The sequence below is a fragment of the Sminthopsis crassicaudata genome, chromosome 1, assembly GCF_048593235.1.
Source record: "Sminthopsis crassicaudata isolate SCR6 chromosome 1, ASM4859323v1, whole genome shotgun sequence".
Taxonomy (NCBI): Eukaryota; Metazoa; Chordata; class Mammalia; order Dasyuromorphia; family Dasyuridae; genus Sminthopsis; species Sminthopsis crassicaudata.
The window spans coordinates 147,712,390-147,726,173 of record NC_133617.1 but is presented as its reverse complement, the minus strand read 5'-3'; the positions used below and the strand labels follow the sequence as shown (position 1 = coordinate 147,726,173).

The following is a 13,784-nucleotide window of genomic DNA, read 5'->3' as shown; positions in this document are numbered from 1 at the left end:
GGTCTCCAAGACCCTACAGAGGAGTAAGTCTATTCCCAAGTTACATAAACTGCATTATAAACAAATTGTTTTTCTTAAGTATACAACAAATTCAGCATGCAATTTTTAAAGCTATGTACTTACTGCTCATGTCTGATTCCTTCTGATCTTCCCTCTCTTAAGTACATTTTAAAAAAATGCTCTAGTCATTTCTTAATCTCTAAAATGGTGCCTTTGATGACTGGAAAGTAATTTGGTTATATAATTATATATACCAAATGATCATCTACAAGATTTTGCTTATTTCAGTTTTCAGTAACTAACTTATAACCTTTTGGTTTGAGTTGTTTAGTAATAACCTTATAACAATGTAATCACAAATAGTTACAGTTCTTTGTATGTAATCTATAATTCTCACATAGATGAAATAGATATGTGATGCCTTAGACTTGCTATTTTACTACATTTAAGCAAAAGATTCCCACCCCCAAATAGCTTCATCATTTTATAAAATTTCATCATAGTCTAGAGAGAATATTTTCTTTACCAGAGAAATGTATTATAAAAAGCCACATTTAGAGGAGGTCATTGTTTCAGAAAGGCCTCTTATAGATTGTGAAATCTGAGCTGACTCCTGAAGGAAGCAGATCAAATTGAATTTGAAAGGACAGAGCATTCCATGTCAGGGAGTCAATACAAAGGCTGAGAAAAAGAGAGGAGATAGGTGAGTGTCAAATTTGAGAACTACAAAGTAAGCCAATATTAGCTGGATATTAAGAGTATATAAAGAAAATCAGGGTATAAGAAAGTAGGAAAGGGCCAGGTTAAAAAAAAAACAACAACAAAAACTTTAAATTCCTTCTTGAAGTAGTAGGAAACTGTTGAAGTTCATTGAGTTTGGGATTGAAGCTGATGGGTCTGATTTATGCTTTGGGAAAAATCACCTTGGAAGCTAAGTAGAGAATTGATTGGAGTAGACAAGGACTTAAGGCCAATTAGAAGGCTGTTGAAATGGTCTAGTTGAGATATAATGAAGGCCTGAATGAGGGTCATGACTTTATGAATGGAGAGAAGGAGATGTGTATAAAAAGAAGGAAGAAATGTTTTGGTAATGGATTAAAGATGTGGGGTTGAGTGAGAGTGAGGGGTCAAGGATTACATGAATTTATAAAACTAGATGAGTAAAAGATGCCAGTATACTTGATAGCAATAGCAAAGTGTGGAAGAGAGGAAATGAGTTCTCTTTTGAATTTCAGATACTTATATTTGTTTATTATTATTTTTTTAATTAAATGTTTTTTATTTTCAAAATATATACATGGATAATTTTAAACATTCATCCTTATAAAACCTTGAATTCTAATTTTTTCCTTCCTTTTCCCCCCACCTTCTCCCCTGGCTAGCAAATGATCCAATATATGTTAAACATGTACAAACATATCTTTAGATTAGCAGTGAGATTTCCAAGAAGCAATTCAAGATGTGTGATGACAGTAGTTCAGAAGGTAACTTAAGGTTGAATATGCTGATCAAGAAATCATTTGCATAGAGATGGTAATTGAACTCTTGGGAGCTAATAAGGTGACCAGAGAAGACCCTATTTAAAAAAAAAAAAAAAAAAAAATTAGTGCTGGGCCTGGAGTCAGGAAGACTTCTGAGTTCGGATCTAATCTCACACACTTACTAACTGTGTGACTCTGAACAGGTCACTTAATTCTGGTTCATTTTCTCCATCTGTAAAATGAGCTGGGAAAGGAATAACAAACTACTCCAGTATATTTATTAAGAAAATCTCAAATTGAGTTATGAAGAGTTGGACATGACTGAAAAACAAGAGAAACGGGCTCAGGACAGACCAGGGATTAGTTGTCATAACATGAAAAACCATCAAAGAAGACTGAGAAGGCAATTGGGCTTAATGGATTTGAGATCAGCTTTGAGAAGAGAGTATGCAAGAAGAGGTGACTGACAATGTAAGATGCTGCAGAGTGCTTATGTGTTAGGATTCTTACAAGGTGCTAAGTCACTGGAATGAATAGAGACAATAATTATCTAATTTAGCATGGTTCAGTATGATTGATCTGATCCTACAAGGAGATATTATGGGTCAGAACTTGAGACAAGGTAATAATATACTTAGTTCACACCTTTAAAGGAGTTCATATCTTTAAAGGAGTTCATTCATAGGTTCACACATTAGATTTCACACCTTTAAGAAAGCATATAAAAGGACAAGCTCACTCATGGACTTCCAGGAGATTCAGAACTAGGATTGATTTCTGGAGATTCACAAGGCAGAAACCCACAATCCCACACTCTTTTGGAGGCAGAGTCTGATTCATTCCATTTTCCATCTTTGTGCCGGCTGGAGACATTTGGGTAAGAGCTCTCGGGAACCAAGGAGAGGAAGGCCTCCAGAAAACTAGCTGAGCCCCAAGTGAAGGAGATAAAATTTGGAAAGAGAAAATAAAGGATTTGGACTTTAACTCCTGGCTGCATTTGAGGTGATTAAGCTGAACTAAAGTCAAGGCTGCCTCCAGAAGCACCCCAAGAAAATGATTATAACTTAGACAAGAGAACATTACACTTATGGAAGATGAAAAATTTTAAAAATCCATTAGATTTAACAATTAAGAGATCACTGATGAGTTCAGAGGCATTTTCAGTTTAATTATGAAGTTAGAAACTAGAGAAGGTATAGAGAGAGGAAAAGGAGGGACTGTCAGTAGAATGCTTTCTCAGTAAGGTTTGCCAAAAGGGAAGGAGACTTACAGATTAATTACTAGACAGGAAAGTTGGATCATCTTGTAGGCAACAGAAAAGGAATAAGTAAATACAGAGAAAGTGAAGATCAGAGAAGAGTGTGAGTGATAGATTGTGGCATATGCAGTTTGCTGAAAAAGAATATAATGGGCTAAGATCAATTGTAGATAGTTTTATCATGGCAAGAAGAATCATTTCTTTGGAAGCATATTTAAAGGAGGAAATAGAAGGAAAATTTTGAGTGATGGGAAATGAGAAACTAACTAGTTTTTTGCTTATTTTATAGTAAAGTAGGAGACAAAGTTCTTGACTGAGAGGATGAGAGAATTCTGTGGGAGGTTTGAGGAGAGACAAAGTCTGAAAGAGCCACTGAGAATTGTAATACACGGGAGCCACCTGACAGTAGCTTCTGAAGATCCATTCCAGACCCTAAGAATGGATCTCCTCATGTGAGAGGATGATACAAGGAGACTGAGAGGCAGTTGCTGTTCTCTGACCTCTCTGAGTGAGAGGCCGTTGCATTGTCTGATCTCTCTCCTTTTCCCCTCTGTCTCCAATTTATCTCATTCCCAGTCCACAACACTTGCATTAGCAAAGGCTGCCCTGCAACTCCTTCAGATGCTATGATCCATAGCTGTGGAGGTTCTAGGAGAATTGACCTGTCCCTTAACAAAGAATGGCACAGTTTTCAGTTAGTGAGGAATAAAATGTCTGCACTATTTTTCTGAGATTAGATAATATAAATTTCTAGTGGGTCAGTGAAGATAGATAACATAGATTTGTAGAAGACCCAGTTAGAATAGCTTTGCGATTTCTTAGACTTTGTACAAGTGATTATGAGCAAGACGTGGATTTGGGAGTGATCTGCTGTTAGAGTTTGACAAGATTGGAAATAGCACAAGAGGGTAAGGGTATCTTGAAGCTAGAAAATAAGTATGGTTGCTTCCCTTAGAGTTTGAAATAGGGTGGAGAGTGAGGAACAGAGATTTCTATATAAACAGTTAGGTTCAAAATCATGAGGTGGAGTGAGTGTAAGAGGCTGGGAGTAATAAACAGTGAGTCCAGGAATAGTGTCAGTGATTAAAGGGAAGTTCATTAAGGGAAGCCTAATATTGCTCATCAGAACTCCCCCCTCTCTTTTTTATTATAGCTTTTTATTTACAAGATATCTGCATGGGTAATTTTTCAGCATTGACAATTGCAAAATCTTTTGTGCCAACTTTTCCCCTCCTTCCCCCCCCACCCTTTCCCCTAGATGGCAGGTTGACCAATACATGTTAAATATGTTAAAGTATAAGTTAAATACAATATATGTATACATGTCCAAACAGTTATTTTGCTGCACAAAAAGAATCAGACTTTGAAATAGTGTACAACTAGACTGTGAAGGAAATAAAAAATGCAGGTGGGAAAAAATAGAGGAATTGGAAATTCTATGTAGTGGTTCATAGTCATCTCCCAGAGCAAAACCCTCTCTTTAGTCTCCTGCCAAATGGAGATGTGCCCTAGGAAGACCTAAGGCAACCTGCTTACAGTAGGCAGGGGGATCATTTGTAGTTTGGGGGACGGCAGCTAAGCTAGAGAACATCATGAATCAGGACTCTACTGGGGCAAGAGAACTCCTGGGAGCTTGTCAGAGGCGCTGGGGTGGGGATACAAAATCCCTGTGTGTCCCAATGTGCCCTGAAGTGCATGAGAAGCCACAGCTGATGAGTAGGCGAGGCTCAGGGCTGGGCAGGAAGGAGCCAGCAGGGTGCACAAAGGCCTCTGGTAAGCCTGGGTGAATGAGGCTGTTTAGCAGAACTGTAGATTAGAGACTAGGATGAGGATTAAAAGCTGAGACCTGAGATTTCATTGGTACCTCCCAGAGGAAGAAACTCTTTTTTTTTTTTTTTTTTAAACTATTTTTTTAAATTTTATAATTATAAATTTTTTCTTTGACAGTATATATGCATGAGTAATTTTTTAAAATAATATTATCCCTTGTATTCATTTTTCCAAATTATCCCCTCCCTCCCTCTACTCCCTCCCCTAGATGACAGGCAATCCTATACATTTTACATGTGTTACAATATAACCTAGATACAATATATGTGTATAAATCCCATTTTCTTGTTGCACATTAAGTATTAGATTCCGAAGGTATAAGTAACCTGGGTAGATAGACAGTAGTGCTAACAATTTACATTCACTTGCCAGTGTTCCTTCTCTGGGTGTAGTTGTTTCTGTCCATCATTGATCAACTGGAAGTGAGTTGAATCTTCTTTATGTTGAAGATATCCACAGGAAGAAACTCTTACTACTGATGCAGGTTACCACTTTTTCTGTAACTTCCAGTTTTAGAGAATTATTTAGAACTCTTAAGTGATCTCACAGCCAGGATATGGTATAGAGAAGACTTCAGTTCACAGCTTCCTGGCTTTGGAAACCAGCTCAGTCACACATCAAACTGATTTTCATATCATTAAATAAAGCTATTTAAATCATCTGTGTTCTTGCCTAAGAGCCAGAAAGTTGTAATCCTGCCTCTGATATATCCTGGTGAATCTAGATCAGTCATTTAATTGGTCAGTGCCCTAAGCAACTTTCAAAGTTTCAGAGAAGGTATTGCATCAATAAAAGGAGTTTCCTTATGTAAGAGTTCCCTATTCCAAAGAAATCTTGGAACTAATTCCTATCTCTATCCAAGTTTAGGTTAGAGAAAAACCTGGCCAACTTTCATCATCTGTTCTGCTAACTTTTTTCATTTATATAATTGACTTTCAGATTTCATTGATCTCATTGACCTTCATCTCACATTTTATGATATTTTTCCTTTATTCTTTTTCAGATTCTAATATAATATAGTTGGTACAGTTCTTAATATTATTCCCATCTTAGCTGATTACTTCATTAAAAGGATCTCCACAAATTGTAAACAAAAAAGCATTTTTGTTAAATTCAAGTTTGCTCTAACTATAGTTCCTCAAAATATTCATGGCTTAATCAATGTAGATGTTTTTTTCCATAAACAAAGATCACAATCCTTTTATACCTTAGATAATTGTTGTGACAAAGAAATTTATCCAGTAGCCAGGTTACTGATGAGTATCTTTTACTAATTATTTGTATAAGTTCAGTATCTCTGAAGTAGAATATAATCTTCTTGAATTTTTTTTTTTTTTTTTTTTTTTTTTGTCAATGTATATCTAGTATGTGATAGCTCCATCCACACAGCAGACATTTAATAAGTACTTGTTGAATAAAAGAAAAGCATAGAACTGGTGGTGTTTTTTCATTTAAAAATTATTTCTATAACAATATTTCAGAGAGAAGGGATATGTAAGCTTCTTTTATTACCAAAACAGTTTTTATCATCATCATAATAGTTTGCATTTATATAGTGCTTATTTAGGATTTGCAAGTATTTTATATATATATATGCCCAGGGTGATTCAGCTGTTAAATATATGAGGCAAGCATTGAATTCAGGTTATCTTGATGCTAGGTCAAGCACTATATCTACATTACTCTCTGCCATTAAAATAATCATTGGAATTTCTCTCAAGCTTCTTTCACGTGATTAATATTGTACTAACTAAACTCTCTTCTTCATTTTCAGGTTGCCCTAGATGACTATTTAGAAAAAATTCAAAGAGTGGATTTTGATGTGTTCCACCCACGATTACAGCAGAAGAATACATTATTAGCGTTGCATCTCTATATTCGTTCTTGGAAAAAAAGATATTAAAATCAGTTTATAGTATTAAGATGGCTCATATTTCCTTGATTATTCAGAAAGAAATAATATTTAAATATTCCATAACATATATTTATCTTTTTGCAAAAATTTTAATTTAATATGAATCACAGTATGGAAAAACTAAAGATAGAGCCTATAACTCAGTTGTTTAGGAACAGACTACACCTCTCATGTGATTCTCTTTGTTAAAAAATTATTAATAATATTTTGTTTCAAATACATGCAAAGATAGTTTTCAACATTTACCTTTGCAAAACGTTGTGTTTCAGATTTTTCTCCCTCTTTCCCTCCTATTCTCTCTCCAAGACAGTAAGCAATCTAGTATGGGTTAAACATGTGCTATTCCTCTAACATATTTTCATATTTGTCATGTTGCATAAGAAAAATCTGATCAAACAGGCTGATTTCAGAAAATCCTGAAGGGATTAACATGGATTGATGGTAAGTGAAGTGAGTAGAACCAAGAGAACATTGTATATGGCAACAACAAGATTATGTGATGATCAACTGTGATGGACTTGACTCGTCAATAATAAGTAATTCGGGGAAATTCTAATATATTTGTGATAGAGAGAGCCATCAGTATTCAGAAAGAGGACTATGGAATGAGAATCACAACATAGTATTTTCACCTTTTTTGTTATTGCTTGCTTGTTTTTTTCCCTTTTGATCTGATTTTTCTCATGTAGTATAATAAATGTGAAAATATGTTTAGAAGAATGGCATATGTTTTACCTATATCGAATTATTTGCTGTCTAAAAGAGGAGGATTGGGAGAAGGGAGGGAAAAAAATTAGAAACACAAGGTTTTACAAGGGTGAATGTTCAAAACTATCTTTGCATATATTTTGAAAAATAAAACGCTTTTATTAAAAAAGAAAAATTGAATCAAAATGGAAAAAAAAATATGAAAGGGAAAAAAAGCCCAAGCAAATAAACAACAGAAAAAGATCCACTTTGATCCACATTCAGTCTCCATAGTTCTCTTTCTGAATTCGGATGACACTTTCCATCACAAGTTTATTGGAATTGCCTTGAATCACTTCACTGTTGAAAAGAGCCACAATTGATCATAACATAATCTTCTTGTTATTATATACATTGTTCTCTTGGTTCTATTCACTTCAGTTAGCATTAGTTCTTGTAAGTCTTTCCAGGCTTTTCTGAAATCAGCTTCATTATTTCTTACAGATCAGTAATATTCTATTATATCCATATGTCACAACTTAGCCATTCTCCATTTGATGGGCATCCACTCAACCTCCAGTTCCTTGCCACTATGAAAATGTTACAAACATTTTTGCACATGTAGTTCCTTTTCCCTCTTTTATCTTATGTGATTTTCTGTATGAGCTTTCTAACTCTATAGATCAGTATCACTTATGGTATGAGACTCCTACAAAATGTTCATGATTTTGATGAAAGAATTGTTTTGTTATATGTTGATTAAGAGCATCTAGTCTTGTCCCCTCAAAGATAAGTTTGAGTCTCAGTGAAGTTTTATTAGTCATACAACTAGTAAAGCTATAAACTGAGGATGCTTAGTTCTGCTGTGTGAAGATTGGTTGAAGAATTTAAATATATTAAGCTGTCTTCAAATATTTGATGGCTGTTATTTTAAAGATGGGTTGTTTTAAAGATGGGTTAGATTTCTGCTTGGTCACCACATGCAGAACTAGAAGCAATGAGCATAAGTTATAGAGAAGTAGATTTCAGTTGGAAGGAAGGATAGTTTCTTCAGTCATTTGGAGCCATCAAGAGTGGAAGGAACTGTTTTAGATGATGATGAGCTTTGCCCTTAGAGGTTTTTAAGTTATTAGCTGGACAGATTTTCACTAAAAAGGGGATTCCCAACTCAAATATAGGTTCAATTAACATTGTCACTCTGCTGTTCACCCTGGCTTCCCAGCCTGGGTGGCCAAGCCAAGATGGGTAGCCGAAAGAGGTAAGGATTTTGGTAGTGAACACGTGGGTCTTCTGACCAGGTGTTCACCAGGGAACCAACAAGTCAGGGCATCAGTTAGGGCATTATGTGAGTAGGTATAATAAAGGCTTTTAAGATTAAAAAAAAAAAAAAAAAAAAACATTGTCACTGAAATCCTTTCTGACAAATTCTGTGATCTGAGCAGGAAAGGGAGGTGGCTAGCCATGTAGTAAGGTTGTGGGACAATAGATAACTGAAGGGCTTGTTTGCTTTAAGTAGTCCTGAGATAGCAAAAGAACCAGAGGAAGACACTTTTAACCCAAATCAAACCCTCTGAAGCAGTGATCTCAAACATGCTTACATGTAAGGATCGTTGCAGGCTACACATTGACATATTTTTAAAATATATTATCTATTGTGTACATTTATTTCATTAAATATTTCCCAGATACATTTAAATTTGTTTTGGATTGTATTCAGAAGTATAATGGGCCAGACAAATTGCTCTGGAGGATTTGCAGAAGGGTATGGACAAGAATCAGAAAGGACAGAAAACATGGAAAGATGGAGATTTTTTTTTTATTAATTTTATAATTATAACATTTTTTTTGACAGTACATATGCATAGGTAATTTTTTTTTTTTTATAACATTATCCCTTGTACTCCCTTCTGTTCCAAATTTTACCCCTCCTTCCCTCCACCCCCTCCCCTAGATGGCAGGCATTCCCATACATATTAGATATCTTATAGTATATCCTAGGTACAATATATATGTGCAGAACCGAATTTTGTTGTTGTTATTGTTGCAAAGGAAGAATTGTATTCGGAAGGTAAAAATAATCTGGGAAGAAAAAAAAAAATGCTCACAGTTTACACTCATTTCCCAGTGTTCCTTCTCTGGGTGTAACTGATTCTGTCCATCATTGATCAATTGGAATTGGATTAGCTCTTCTCTATGTTGAAGATATCCACTTCCATCAGAATACATCCTCATACAGTATCATTGTTGAAGTGTATAATGATCTTCTGGTTCTGCTCGTTTCACTCAGCATCAGTTGATGTAAGTCTCTCCAAGCCTCTCTGTATCCATCCTGTTGGTCATTTCTTACAGAACAATAATATTCCATAACATTCATATACCATAATTTACCCAACCATTCTCCAATTGATGGACATCCATTCATTTTCCAGTTTCTAGCCACTACCAAAAGGGCTGCCACAAACATTTTGGCACAGGTCCCTTTCCCTTCTTTAATATTTCATTGGGATATAAGCCCAGTAGTAGCACTACTGGGTCAAAGGGTATGCACATTTTGATAACTTTTTGGGCATAATTCCAGATTGCTCTCCAGAATGGTTGGATTCTTTCACAACTCCACCAACAATGCATCAGTGTCCCAGTTTTCCCACATCCTCTCAACATTAATCATTATTTGTTCCTGTCATCTTAGCCAATCTGACAGGTGTGTAATGATATCTCAGAGTTGTCTTAATTTGCATTTCTCCACTTCTGGCCAAGATGGCAGCGTGGAGGCAGACAGCTGCTTGAGCTCCTCGTTTTCTCTCAGAACTTACTTCATGACAAGCCTCAGACTTAATGCTTGACCCAGAAAGAAATCCACAAATAATCACCAAGAGAAGACATCCTTGAAAGTCGGCAGAAAAGGTCTGTGTTTGCTCGGGGGAGGGTCAATCAAACTGGGTGCAGACTGAGGGCAGACAGCCAGTGCAAGACAGGCAGCTCACACAGCTCAGACCGGAGGGGGAGGGGTGTGATCTCTGCCATTTCTGTGAAAGGGCTTTTGCCCCAGTGTGGATGCTCCGTCTTGGCAGCAAGCCAGGAGCGGCTGAGAGGGTGTAAACACCAGAGGTGAAGATTAAAACCCCAGAAAGCCAGCTTCTCTCAGAGCCCGGCCACCCCCAACCCCAACCTGGACTGACTCGGTGCGTTCTCGGAGCCTCAGAGCGCAGACTCAGTACAGTCATTGCTGTTCTGTTAGTGGCTCTCTGCTGCCCTACCCCCAGTCTGTAGAGGAAGCCCATTAATACCATCCAGCCCCATCCCCCACAAAAAAATCTCTTGTCAGTTTGTTTTCTATGATTTCTACTCTGACAAAATGAACAAAAAATTCAAAAGGGCTCTAACCATTGACAGCTTCTGTGTGGAGAGGGAGCAGACTTCAAATGCTGAGGAGACTAGGAACAGACTGTCCCCAGATGTATCCCCTGGGAGGGATATAAACTGCTCCTCAATACAAAAGAACCTCATAGAGGAAATCAAAAAGGCTCTCACAAGAGAGCTGGAAGAGAAATGGGAAAAGGAAAGGGAAGCTTGGCAAGAGAGCCTGGAGAAGTCATCCCATGCATTCAAAGACAGAGTGCATAAAGAAATCAAATCATTGAGAAACAAGATTAGTGAGCTGGAAAAGGTAAACAACTCCAAGGAAAACAGGATTAGTGAGCTGGAAAAAGAAATCAGCTCTCTAAAAAATAAAATGGATAAAATGGAAAAAAAATTCCATAGAAGATAAAAACTCAATTGGACAATTACAAAGAGATATAAAAAAAGTGAGTGAAGAAAATACATCATTGAAAATTAGACTGGAACAAGTAGAAAGGAATGACTCAAGGAGAAACCAAGAGGGAGTCAAGCAAAACCAGAGAAATGAAACAATTGAAAAGACGGTCAAGTACCTTACCAGAAAGACAACAGACCTGGAAAACAGATCCAGGAGAGACAATTTGAGAATAATCGGACTCCCTGAAAAATGGGAGGAAAAAAAGAGCTTGGACACCATTTTCGAGGAAATTATCAAAGAGAACTGCCCAGACATTCTGGAAACAGAGGGTAAAATAGACATTGAAAAAATTCATCGATCACCTACTGAAAGGGACCCTAAAATCAAAACGCCAAGAAATATAGTGGCCAAGTTCAAGAACCATCAGACAAAGGAAAAGATATTGGAAGCTGCTAGAAAAAAGCAATTCAGATATGGAGGATCCACAATAAGGATAACCCAGGATCTAGCAGCGTCCACATTAAAAGAACGCAGGGCCTGGAACATGATATTCCGAAAGGCTAAGGAACTTGGTATGCAGCCAAGAATAACTTACCCAGCAAGAATGAGCATTGTCTTCCAGGGAAGAAGATGGACATTTAACGAAATAAATGAATTCCATCTATTTTTGATGAAAAAACCAGACCTACATAAAAGGTTTGATCTTCAAATACAGAACTCAAGAGATTTCTAAAAAGGTAAAAAGAAATCTTGAGAACTATACTTCTGTCAAAAAAATATGTAAAGAACAGATGTACAATTTGTCTTAGAAACTAGAAGTGGAAAGGAGATTATATCATAAAAAAGTGTAAAGTGGTGGTACTACATCTCATGAAGAGGCAAAGGTAACCTATTATATCTGAGAGAAAGAAAAGAGGGAGATGAACATAGCGTGTATCAATAGACATATTCGATTTATGGTGAAACTTCTTCCACTTCATTGAAAAGTGAAAGGGAAGGAGTAAGCTAAGGGGAAGGGAATACAGTAATTTCGAGGAAAAGGGGTAAAATAAGGGGAGGATCTTTAAGGTGGGGGAGGGATCCTAAAAAGGGAGGGCTGTGAAAAGCAAGTGTTCACCAGTTTAATACTGGATAGGAGGGTAAAAGGGAAGGAAAGGGGAAAAGCATAAGCAGGGGTTAATAAGATGGCAAGCAATATAGAATAAGTCCTTCTAACCATAAATGTGAATGGGGCAAACTGCCTCATAAAGAGGAAGCAGTTAGCAGACTGGATTAAAAGTCAGAATCCTACTACATGTTGTTTACAAGAAACACACCTGAAACAGGGTGAGACATTCAAACTAAAAGTAAAAGGGTGGAGCAGAATCTATTATGCCTCAGGCAAAACCAAAAAAGCAGGAGTAGCCATCCTCATCTCAGATCAAGCAAAAACAAAAATTGATCTAATTAAAAGAGATAAGGAAGGGCATTATATCCTGCTAAAGGGCAGCATCAATAATGAAGCAGTATCAATATTAAACATATGCACCAAGTGGTGCAGCATCTAAATTCTTAAAAGAGAAATTAAGAGAGCTGCAAGAGGAAATAGATAGCAAAACTATAATAGCGGGAGATCTCAACCTTGCACTCTCAGAATTAGATAAATCAAACCACAAAATAAATAAGAAAGAAGTCAAAGAGGTAAATAGAATACTAGAAAAGTTTGATATGATAGATCTTTGGCGAAAGCTAAATGGAGACAGAAAGGAATATACTTTCTTCTCAGCAGTTCATGGAACCTATACAAAAATTGATCATATACTAGGGCATAAAAACCTCAAAATCAAATGCAGTAAGGCAGAAATAGTAAATGCATCCTTTTCAGACCATAATGCAATCAAAATAACATTTAATAAAAAGCCAGGGGAAAATAGACCAAAAAATAATTGGAAACTAAATAATCTTATACTAAAGAATGATTGGGTAAAACAGCAAATCATAGACATAATTAATAACTTCACCCAAGAAAATGACAATAATGAGACATCATACCAAAATGTGTGGGATACAGCCAAAGCAGTAATAAGGGGAAGTTTTATATCTCTACAGGCCTACTTGCATAAAATAGAGAAAGAGAGGGCCAATGAATTGGGCTTACAACTAAAATAGCTAGAAAAGGAACAAATTAAAAACCCCCAGACAAACACAAAACTTGAAATTCTAAAAATAAAAGGTGAAATTAATAAAATTGAAAGTAAAAAAACTATTGAATTAATTAATAAAACTAAGAGTTGGTTTTATGAAAAAACCAACAAAATAGACAAACCCTTAGTAAACCTGATTAAAAAAAGGAAAGAGAAAAAGCAAATTGATAGTCTTGAAAATGAAAAGGGTGAACTCACCACTAATGAAGAGGAAATTAGAACAAGAGTTAGGAACTACTTTGCTCAACTTTATGCCGATAAATTCGATAACTTAAATGAAATGGAAGAATACCTTCAAAAATATAGCTTGCCCAGATTAACAGAGGAAGAAGTAAGTAGTCTAAATAGTCCCATCTCAGAAAAAGAAATAGACCAAGCTATTAACCAACTTCCTAAGAAAAAGTCCCCAGGACCAGATGGATTTACATGTGAATTCTACCAAACATTGAAAGAACAACTAACTCCAATGCTATGTAAACTATTTGAAAAAATAGGGATTGAAGGAGTCCTACCAAATTCCTTCTATGACACAGACATGGTACTGATACCTAAACCAGGTAGATCGAAAACTGAGAAAGAAAACTATAGACCAATTTCCTTAATGAATATTGATGCTAAAATCTTAAATAAGATATTAGCAAATAGACTTCAGAAAATCATCCCCAGGATAATA

The 13,784-nt window shown here is 36.1% G+C and overlaps 1 protein-coding gene across 6 annotated transcripts in view; it reads left to right on the top strand.

Annotated features, from left to right (window-relative positions):
* Positions 1 to 6,723, top strand: part of NDUFAF6 (NADH:ubiquinone oxidoreductase complex assembly factor 6) — a 42,338-nt gene extending 35,615 nt beyond the window's left edge. For all 6 annotated transcript variants that reach the window (XM_074269117.1, XM_074269106.1, XM_074269135.1 and 3 more), the window contains one exon: positions 6,344 to 6,723. In XM_074269117.1, coding sequence (XP_074125218.1) covers positions 6,344 to 6,472 — 129 coding nt within the window. In that variant the 3' untranslated portion in view covers positions 6,473 to 6,723. The remainder of the gene's footprint in view (positions 1 to 6,343) is intronic.
* The last annotated feature ends 7,061 nt before the right edge of the window (positions 6,724 to 13,784 follow it).